An 11,410-nucleotide genomic window follows, 5' to 3' on the forward strand; every position below is an offset into this window, starting at 1 on the left:
TTCAGAAAGGCTGAAAGGGCCCAGTATCAGCAGCGCTTCTCAAAAGAGGAACAAACAAGTCAGATCAGATGGGGGATGTGAGCCTTTGTCAGAGTCTAATGGGGAGATATTAGCACCCAGAGCAGAGAAACTGCCTTTGTAAGCTACGAGCCACTCCCAGTCTCTGTTTTTTCCATGGTCAATGGAGTCAAATTTAAAAATAAACTGCAGCTCAGAGATTTCTCTCTCCATTTGATTTTTGAAATTTATTTGTTTCAGAACTTTCACTCTTAAATCTGCCACTGAGTGTCCAGGGAGATTGAAGTGTTCCCCCACAGGCTTCTGTACATTACCGTACATTGACAGCTCTGCACATTGACAGTTGTTAGTCTATAAGGTGCCACAAGACTTCTTGTTGTTTCAGAATGCGGAAGGACACTCTGGTTCCATTGCCTGTAGAGTTGACGAGAACACTCTGCTTTTTAAAGCACACGCCACTACTGAGTAAACTAACAAATGTCTATCAAAACAAAAAAGCAGTAAAGTAGCACTTTAAAGACTAACAAAATAATTTATTAGGTGAGCTTTCATGGCGCAGACTCACTTCTTCAGACCATAGCCATAGGAGAACAGAATCAATATTTAAGGCACAGAGACCCAAAAATAGCAATCAAGGTTGACAAGTCAGAAAAAAAATTATCAAGGTGAGCAAATCAGAAAGTAGAGGGGTGGGGAGTGGGGGAGTCAAGAATTAGATTAAGCCAAGTTTGCAAAAGTCTGTTTGCTTTCGGGCATTAGATGATTCAAAGTTCTTTACCTGATTCAACCACCAGAGGGACACTGAGACCCTCCTGGGTTAGTGGGGGCTAAGGCTGGAATGGGCAAGAGGTAATGATTTACAGGCAGAATTGCCAGTCAGTGAAAGAAACATCTGCTCTTACCTGTTGTAAGTGTGAACAAGATCAAAGACCATCATGTCAGTCATGTTGACAAATTTGCATTGCACAGGCAAAAATTTTCCATCTGCTGAGCACTGCGGTGGGCTCCTTTCCCCAACTCCATGCAGAATGCGACGGTCTCGGATCTCACAGCTCCCTGGACCTGAAGAAAGCAAGTATGAACTCTTGTGACTTCACCTTCCCAGCAGTGCTTAAAAACAAACCATGCAACAAGTTCATAGATTCCAAGGCCAGAACTGTGATCAGTCTGTGCACCTCTAAACCACAGGCATAAAACAGCCCCAAATTATTTCCTAAAGCACATCTTTTAGAAGAACTTCCAACCTTGATTTAACAATGGTTGGTGATGGAAAACATACCATCACCCTGGAATATTGCCCTAATGGTTAATTACTCTATCAAAAATGCAATGCTTTTTCGTTCCGCTACTGAGTACCAGCACCTCAAAAGCCACAGCCATGGCATTTGCTGGAAGGGGAGCAGGGAGCCAGCTGAGTATTGGGTCCTCTTGTTCACAAAAAAGGGCCTGTAAAAATGTAAGGGTTATTTCCAACCTGAATGTGTCCAGCTTCCACTTCCAGACAGTGTATCATATGATGCTAGACTCAAGAGCCCATTATTAAACATTTGGCCCCCCACATAGGCACATACAGGAAGCAAGTCACCCCCTTCACTGCTTTGTTAAGTCACATAGATTGGGCTCCTTGAGCCTGACACTAGGAGACAGGCTTTCTGATCTGAACTATTGACAGCAGACCTGGACACAGTCTTCCAGTACCAAACGCAGCAGTAAAATTACCTTTCCTCCGACTCATGGACCACATTAGCACTTTTGGCCACAGCGTAACACTGGGAACTCACACTCAGCTGGTTACTCCCACCTTGCGAACACTGCTTTTCAGAGTCCCTGCTTCCCAGGATAGAGTAAGCACAGCGGGAGGTGGGAGTGGAGGGGTGACAGAATTGCTGGGGCCCTGGACCAGCTTGGTGAGGGTACTCCATGCTCGTGGAAGGGACAGGGCCTTGGGTGGAAGGGGTGCAGCTGGGCTAGCCTCCCCGCTGTACCTCACCGCCAGCCCTCTAGAGACCAATTAAAAGGAATATTGGTTGCTTCAGCCCACCTTACCAGGGCTACGTCTACACGTGCAGCCAACATCGAAATAGTCTATTTCGATGAATAACGTCTACACGTCCTCCAGGGCTGGCAACGTCGATGTTCAACTTCGACGTTGCTCAGCCCAACATCGAAATAGGCGCAGCGAGGGAACGTCTACACGTCAAAGTAGCACACATCGAAATAGGGATGCCAGGCACAGCTGCAGACAGGGTCACAGGGCGGACTCAACAGCCAGCCGCTCCCTTAAAGGGCCCCTCCCAGACACAGTTGCACTAAACAACACAAGATACACAGAGCTGACAACTGGTTGCAGACCCTGTGCCTGCAGCATAGATCCCCAGCTGCCGCAGAAGCAGCCAGAAGCCCTGGGCTAAGGGCTGCTGCCCACGGTGACCATAGAGCCCCGCAGGGGCTGGAGAGAGAGCATCTCTCAACCCCCCAGCTGATGGCCGCCATGGAGGACCCAGCAATTTCGACGTTGCGGGACGCGGATCGTCTACACAGTCCCTACTTCGACGTTGAACGTCGAAGTAGGGCGCTATTCCTATCTCCTCATGAGGTTAGCGACTTCGACGTCTCGCCGCCTAACGTCGAAGTTAACTTCGAAATAGCGCCCGACGTGTGTAGACACGACGGGCACTATTTCGAAGTTGGTGCCGCTACTTCGAAGTAGCGTGCATGTGTAGACGCAGCCCAGGTGAACCACATTTCTCTGTATCAGTGACCTGATATATTATTTCCCACTCTTCCAATTGCATATCTTCTGGAAACTTTATGCGCGATGATTTTCTGGTTTTTTGAAGGTCACTGAGGAAAATGTTAAATGGCAGAGGGCCAAAACTACATTCCTGTGGGATCCTACTAGAAACACACCTAAGCAATGATCATTCCCCACTTACAAGAATGTTTGCAGGCTTAGCAGTCAGCCAGATTTTAATCCATTTAATCTGTGCCACATTAATTTTATTTGTCCTCATTTTTTAAGCAGAATGTCATGCTGTACAATGTTAAATGTCTCACAGAAGTCTAAGCATATTACATCAATACTAGTATTTTAGCAACCAAACCTGTAGTTTCATTAAAAAAAAAAGATATCAAGTTAGTTTCAGAGGATCTATCTTCCAGATATCCTGCCGGTTGGTATTAATTATATTAACCTCTGTTAATTCCTTTTTAATCAAGTTCTGAATCAGCTGTTCCATTATCCTGCCTGCAATAGATGTCAGGCGGACAGGTTTATAATTACCAGAGTCATTACGTTTACCTTTTTGAAATATTGGTATAACATTAACTTTGTTTCAGCACAATAACCCCGCAAAATGCGCGATTTCAAGTTGTGCTTAAGTTGCATTAACACACCCCCTACCCGCACGCAGCCCCGCTTCAAACCCCCCAGCTCTGCACAGTCCCAGTTTGACCCCTCCCATTCCAGCTCTCCCCTCGCCCCCATCCATGGTTCCATCTCATCCTCCCCCACCACACCTACAGCTCTGGCTCCCCCCTCCCTCCCAGGAAGGCCCCAGCTCAACTCCCCCACAGCCACATGGCCCCTGCTCAACTCCAGCCCCACTCCCCTTGCAGTCCTAACCCACTGCCAGGCTTAACCCTCCTCAACTGCCCCCCATCCCCAGGACTTATCTTTCAAAAGGACTCCAGGGGCTCCTGCTGCTTCCCTGCCTGTAGAACATTCGTTCTGCCAGGGAAAAAAGCTGCCCCCCAACTTACGTGAAATTCAAGTTATGTGAGGGTGTGTGGGAATGCAACTTTCACATAACTCTATGGACAACTGCATTCTGAAACTTCCCCAATGCTCCCAGGCTTACTGATAATCAACATCAATGCTCATGCAACTTCCTCAGCCAACTCTTAAAATTCTTGGAAGCAAGTTATCTGGTCCAGCTGATGTTAAAATGTTTGACTTTAGTAGTTGCTGTTTAACATCCTGCCAATATATTAGCAGATTGCAAAGAGTACGATTATTATTTCATGTTTTTGGAAAGACCACTCTGAAATTTCCTGGTAGCCTATCTTATGAGCAGCCATTCATCATGCTAATTTTTAACCCCCTTCATAAAACCATGAAATCAAATCCACATTTTGCTGAACTTTACTTACATTGCATTGGCTTCCCCATCTGCCTTGTGCCGTAAATTTCCATCCCTTCCGAGTCCACACACCAGCACTGACCTGGCCCAACATCACACTGCACTGGATCAAACTCCCCTGAATTCAAGCATTGTGGGACGTAGGAGAGGGTGCTGCTGTTGATGTAGTGACTAACCAAGATCTCTTGTTTTTGAAGCTGACAAAAGGATAAACCTACAATAGCAAAAAGGCTTCATTACGGGAAGGTGATGGCTGAGCACAAGACCACTTATTTTTCTAAAGGACCATTTGAGATTTTTCTAGGCCATATCAAAACCATGCCTGTGTTCTGTTACTCCACCAGGTTTGCCAAGAAGAGAGATTAAACATTCCAAAAGAGTCTCAGATAAGTTTCACTGGGACAGGCCACACCCGGTGGCTGAATACTGTAATCACCGTGCAAGTTTTGTGCTGACAGTGGCACTACCCTTGCCTAAGAGAGGCAGAGGGAGCTTGGATGAGGTCATGGTCCTGCTACCTTTGGCCATTCTGCATCTTATCCACATGTGGCAGAGCTGCTTCTGCAGCATCTCCCAACCAGAATCCCTCCTGCAGTCTGGCACTTCGATACACACATCTTTCATCCATTGTGGGCTACCCATTAAAAGTCCAGTCCAGTCCAGGAATCAGCAACATTTCCAAAGTGGAGCACCAATATTTGACCTTTTGACCTCTATGTACAGTCCGAGTGCCAGTGGTACTTTTTAAAGTCACTAATAGTCCTACTTACATCAACTTCATTTGTAAATAAAGATGCAGAGCTTTACTTTTAGGTCGTTGTTAGTAGCATTAGCTGGTCTTTTGTTAACCCAGAGGTGACTTGGATTTGAGCAAGTTCTCAGATACATGGGGAGGTGGGGCAGGGCACTGAGTCACAACTCAACCTGGATTACATTGGGATAATTCACAGGAGAAGGGACTGCTAAGGTAAGAATTGCATAATCAGGACCTGAATAATGCACAGAGCTTTTGCTGAAAAAGATGGCTAAATAACCAGGAGCCTACCCTTGCTCTGTCAATGACCAAAGTCCACTTGATTTCAACTGCTGTCCCACGGAGAGGTTAATGGCTTTTTACCACCCCCCTGCAAAAGTGATGATGTCTGACTTACATGCTGTGGGAACTCCCATCTGCTTACTGCCTGGTACCTCAATACCATTGGCATCTACACACCAGCAGGAGCGGCCATTCGTACTGCACTGCACAGTCCTGGAGGGGAAGAGACGCATCACTTTGTTTTAGCCACAGAACTGTTTATCAATCTGAAATCTATTGTCAGAAATGGGACATTTACAGGACAAACAGCAATGTCTCTAGAAATAACCTCATCCTAGAGCTGGTGTCTCAGCTATTTAGACCAGGCCTCTCTGGAACTCTCTTAGGACCTCTCCAGTGTTGTCTTAGTTAAGTGTTCAGCACATGGCAGGATGGGTCCTTAGCTGTACAACCTTGTATGAGATTTACATCATCTTCATTTCGAGACAGGTCTGAACAGCTCTAAATAGCTGGAGGGTGCCGATTAATTTTTGAAAACAACAAGAAGTCCTGTGGCACCTTATAGACTCTCAGATATTTTGGACCATAAACTTTCGTGAGAAAAGACTCACCTCGTCAGATGCACGAGTGGGGGGGTTTCAGAGGAGGATTTAAAGAGGGGTTCTCAGTAAAGGGGAGGGCCAGAGCTGACAAGGTCTATTCAGTCAGGGTGGAAAAGGCCCAATATTTTGTTCATCAATTAATGCCTTTGTAATTATAAGTTGTTCTGTTTTTGTTTTGTTTTTTAAATCATTCTAGTATCTAATCACCACAAACACATTAATGACTTTAACCTAGCGACACCTCTGAGGTCAGAGAGTGTTATTACCCTGTTTGGGGGGATGGGGGACTGAGATAAAGAACCCAGAACTTCAGTGGTATTTAAGCACTGGAGGATCCAGGCCTGTGTGATTTGCCCACAGTTGATGGCAGAATCCCAATTGTTAGACCTATGCCTTAACCACAGGGCCATCCTTCCTTTCCAAAGCCCAGACCTGCTTAGGGCAAGCCAGACTCCTCTGTGACTCAAATCTAGGTCTGCCTGGTAATTGGAGTCTCAAGTCAACCGCTGTTTCCCTCACTCACCCACCTCTGCTCCACGGAGGAGGTAGACCGTGCCAGCCCATACCAGGTATAATTACTTCCTCTCTCCCTGCTCCTGGATCAGCTTCACAGGTTAGGATGTGGGCGCTGGTGGAGCTATTCCTCCAGCTTTTCCCCACAGCATTTGTGGAAGGGAATGTAGCAATCCCGTGGAGGATGCTTTCCACTCTGTATTGGAACCTGTGTTCTCTGGAACATGAGCTCTTGGCCAGCCTCCCAGGAGAGATTCAGGTGCCATCTAGTTGATTACCAGAGTGCCCATGCTGCCCAGAGCCATCAGCGTATGTTTCTATGATGGTGCACATTGGCACATGCATTGGTGCACATCAAATTTATTCCACCCCCTCATAGGAAAAATATTAGAAGGAACATTGATTGGAAGCACATGTGGTGCACAGGACAACCACCTTTACAACAGCTCCCACCCCCACTTCTTCTTCTTTTGTTTTTTAAATTTATAGCAGACTCCCCAGATTATTCCAAACTAGAAGTGACAGAACTCATCCAACAGAGTCTGAAACTGGACCACAATTCTCCTTATTCACAACACTGGGGACCAACCCTGCTCAGCTCCAGAGCTCCCTTTGCCCTTCTTGGTACAGGGTCAGGTGCATAGCTATCTTACCGGAACTGTCCATCTTCTAAGCACTGGGGGATGTAGATGCCTCCTTCCAAAAAGGCCTTTTCCCTCTGGAGTTCACATGGACGGAGTGGCTGGGCCTCAGCCTCGTACTCTGCATGCAATGAATGAGTAAAGGAGATTACTCTGTCTTCCTGTTTGATCCTGAACCTGGCTCAGCACTGTCCCCTGCAGCACAGCCTGTGCTGTTGTTCTGACTCTGGCTTTAAACACTGTATTGGGGTCTCTCCTTCTTTGGTGATATTATCGCACAGGCTAACAGACCTCACTGTGAGGGGAATGTAAATGGGTGCATAAGAATATAAAAACAGCCATATTGAGTCAGACCACAGATCCGTCTAGCCTAGTATCCTGTCTTCCAACAATGACCAATCCCAGATGCTCCAGAGGGAGTGAACAGAACAGGTAATCATCAAATGATCCCTCTCCCTTCACCCATTTCCTGCCTCAGACCATCAGAGGCTAGGGACACCATTCCCACCTATCCTGGCTCATAGCCAGTGGTGGACCTAGCCTCCATGAATTTACCTAGTTCTCTGTTGAGCCCTGTTAAAGTCCTGGTCTTTACAACATCTTCTGGCCAGGAGTTCCATAGGCCTACCATGCACTGTGTGAAGAGAAACTTCCTTTTGCTTGTTTCGAACCTGCTAGCCATTAATTTCATTTGGTGACCCCTAGTTGTTGTATTATGGGAACAAGTAAATAACTTTTCCTTATTCACTTTTTCCACCCCACTCATGATTTTATAGAACTCTATCATATTCCCCCATAGTCTCCTCTTTCTAAGCTGAAATGTCCCAGTCCTTACATCTCTCCATATGGCAACTGTTCCAAACCCCTAATCATGTTTGGTAGTCTCTGTCTTATTCTCTATCCCTTTTTAAATGATTCCTAACATTGTTTGCTTTTTTGACTGCTGCTGCACATTCAGTGGATTTTTTCAGAGAACTAGCCACAATGAGTCCAAGATCTCTCTCTTGAGTGTTTAGAGCTAATTTAGTCCCCATCATTTCATACATAGAGTTGGGATTATTTTTCTCCTATGTCTGTTACTTTGCCTTTACCAGCATTAAATTTTATTTGTCATTTTGTTGCTCAATCACTTAGTTTTGTGAGATCCTTTTGAAGCTCTTCACAGTCAGTTTTGTTCTTAGCTATCTGGAGCAGTTTAGTGTTACCTTCAATTTTTGCCACCTCACTATTTACCCTCGCCTCCAGATCCTTTATAAGTAGCGTAAACAGGATTGGTCCCAGTATGAACCTTTGGGGGACACCACTAGTTACCACTCCTCATTCTGAAAACTGACCATTTATTTCTATCTTTGTTTCCTGTCTTTTAACCACTTATCAACCCATGGGGGGTTATTCCCAATCCCCTAAGGGTCAAAATTAATGAGCTAGTCTCCCTCCCTCATTTAAAAAAAAACAAAAACAAAAACAAAAAATAATGAAATAATGAGATTCTCTCAAACTAATTGATTTTAAGAAATAGGGAGTTGTGTTTGGATGATAGCTGCCCTCTCGGCCAACACCCCAGGCATGGAACCCTGGGCCACCAGGGCTAAAAATCATGAGCTTCTACAGTCTGACCTAAAGAACCAAGCGTTTACAACAGGGGCTCTCAAACTTCATCACACCATGACCTGCTTCCAACAACAGATTTACTACCTGACCCTGAGGGGGCAGAGTCTGGGTGACACTAGGCCACACCACCTTGGGATGGAGAAAGGAGGCCACAGTCCAAGCTGCTGGGGGTGGGAACAGTGCTTAGCCATCAGCCCAGGATCCCAGCAAGTCTGAGGCAGGCCCTAGAAACTCCATTATAATAGGGGCATGGCCCATTTTGGGATCTGGACCCACAGTTTGAGAACCATTGCTCTAGTACTTAGCAGCATATCAGTGCCTATCTTCTGTGGATCAGCACAAAGGGGAATAGGTAATATACACTCACCCATGTGTTATTTGTTTGCCTTCTGGGCAACATGTTTTTGAATTTCTTTCTATAAGGGTTAGAAACTTTTTTTTAAAAAAAAATGCCAGGTGAGAGTCTGGTGTATTCACATTAAAGCACCAGAAACCACGAGTCTGATCATAAAATGGAACAGTGGTTAATCAACATAAATAACCCAGCCAATACTGGAGGACCACAGAGCTTACCGATTTTATTTGTTAGGTGATGAGGTTTTGTGAGCAAATTAAGAATCCAGAGTTTATGGGAGTGGAGGATGAGTGGGAAAGAGGGAGGAGGAGGAGAAGAAGAAAAAAAGTGAGGGAGGTCACCTGTCATTAATAGGATCGGTGGAAGAAGTAAGTGGGATGGGTGCCATTCCTGCAAATACAAAGGTTGGGAAGTTGCCCTTGTACTACATAAGATAATTGAGATCTCTGTTAAGCCCTAGGTTAAATGTGTCAAACTTGCACATGAATTCCAATTCAGATGTCTCTCTCTCTAATCTTGTGGTAAAATCCTTTTGTAAGACAATGGCCACTTTCAGATACATTATTGAATGTCCAGGGAGGTTAGAGTGCTTCCCTACAGGTTTGTGTATATTCCAATTTCTGGATTCTTAATTCTGCTCCAAATGGGACAAAGTGGGTCTTACCCACAAAAGCTCATTACCTAATAAATAAAATTGTTAGTCTTTAAGGTGCTACAGGGCTGCTTGTTTTGTGTGAAGCTACAGATTACCATGGCTACCCCCTCTGAGGTTAATCAACACAGTTAACTAGGGTCCCTAAATTTGGGGGGCCTCCTCCTAGATCCTTTGTATTCGTCCCCACCCCATTCTTTTCACCCAAACATTTGTGTTGGCCAGTCAGCCCCTCCAGCAGTTTCTTTTGGTGTCATCAGCCCAGTCGTGCTTCCCCAAGACAAGTGTGTGCTGATGCCACAGAACTGGAGTTTCTGCTGGCCCTCGGAGAGTGGGCCATAGCTCGGCGTCCAAGATCAAACCCTGGGCACCGCAATGACCACTGAGTCAGTGGCATTTCTTTTTGGTATGTAAGATCAGCATTGTTTCAAGGTGCATTGCCCAGCACAATGAGGCCTTGATCATAATCTGAGGCTGTCAGTGCTGCTGTAACACAAAAACAATGAAATATCCATGCAAGCTTCTAAGGTAGGGGCAAGTGCAGTATGACTCCAACCTGACACAAATAAGAGGCAAGGATGAGTAGAGGTAAACTTACCAAATATATTGGCTGACACCACGCTAACGAAGCAAAAAAGGATGCTGAGCAGCACGGGCCCCATCTTTCCATGCAGGAGCTGTGATCCCCTCCTATGATGAGGGATCAAGGCCTTGCATGCACTGCAAAAGCCTTGGCCAGCCTTTTATAGCAGCCATTGTTTGAACAGATCCACTTATGAGCTGGTAGACTGAGCACTCAATTGGGTGACTGACGCAAGAAAATCACGAGGGCCTCACTCACCTGGAACATCCCCAGTGGATTTCTTAATTGGTAAACTCTAATCTCCTCTCCAGGGAGCACTTGTACACCCAGTCACCTGAAAGAAGAATGACCAGAAGAAACATCCAATGTACAATGCAGGAGACTAGCGGGCTTAATTAAACCTATGTACAAATTAATTAAAGCATAACGGATCTAGAATGTGCAGGGGGAGCTTAAACTCTCATCTGCTGTATATTGTGAGCATCTGAACTAAACCATATAGGTTGGGACTGACTCAGCTATATGGCTGGCACTAGGCATGTAAACTGCCCACAAGTGATACGTGTTGCAGCATAGCAAGGGGTAATATTTTCCAGCAGGGATGAACAATGTTTGGCTCCAAGCAGACACAGTGTACTCTCTTTTTGGAGTATGTGCCTTCATGTGCCTTCTCAAAATGGTTCAGTGTCCGTACAGATCTGCCTCTTAAAGGCAATACGCACATAACCAGTACAGTATCTGCTGTGTGACTACATTTACATAACAAAATATAAACCATCATTTGTCTGCCTTGTCTAGTACAAACTGGAGATGTCAGCAGCAGGAACTGCTCTTACTATCTGACACTACAGCACCTAGCACCAGGGGGGCTACTGGGAGTCCAGGCACTGTTGCAATACAAACACAGAATCAGTTTACTTACCTTCTATTCCTTCCACTGCCACATGCTCTCTGTGTGACCTTGGCAAGTCACTTAATTTCCTCTGTTGCCTCAGTTTTGCTCTCTATAAAATGGGAATAATGACACTTAGCTACTTCCCAAGGATGACGTAATGTTTTGTGTATTAATGAATGGAAAAGGTTGTGAGATCCTGGCGCTGAAATCTTCCAAATGTATAAATCATCACTGTTAAAATGCAAGGACTTGCCTGCATCATGCTTACCTCCATTGACAAGGTCTTACTTAAGTAATTCCAGTGGGACTTGTGTGAGCAGCCCTGGCTTCTAAGAATAATGGCAGCACAGCTGGGCTCAAAA

The 11,410-nt window shown here is 45.5% G+C and overlaps 1 protein-coding gene across 1 annotated transcript in view; it reads right to left on the minus strand.

Annotated features, from left to right (window-relative positions):
- TG (thyroglobulin) overlaps positions 1–10,232 on the minus strand; it is a 209,578-nt gene extending 199,346 nt beyond the window's left edge. Inside the window, exons 1-5 of the mRNA XM_074984795.1 lie at positions 10,169–10,232; positions 6,965–7,073; positions 5,312–5,409; positions 4,171–4,374; positions 921–1,080 (exon numbers count right to left, since the gene is read on the minus strand). Of these exons, the coding sequence (XP_074840896.1) occupies positions 921–1,080; positions 4,171–4,374; positions 5,312–5,409; positions 6,965–7,073; positions 10,169–10,232 (635 nt within the window). The remainder of the gene's footprint in view (positions 1–920; positions 1,081–4,170; positions 4,375–5,311; positions 5,410–6,964; positions 7,074–10,168) is intronic.
- Between the last annotated feature and the right edge of the window lie 1,178 nt (positions 10,233–11,410).

The sequence above is a fragment of the Carettochelys insculpta genome, chromosome 2 (genome assembly GCF_033958435.1).
Source record: "Carettochelys insculpta isolate YL-2023 chromosome 2, ASM3395843v1, whole genome shotgun sequence".
NCBI classification, from domain to species: Eukaryota; Metazoa; Chordata; order Testudines; family Carettochelyidae; genus Carettochelys; species Carettochelys insculpta.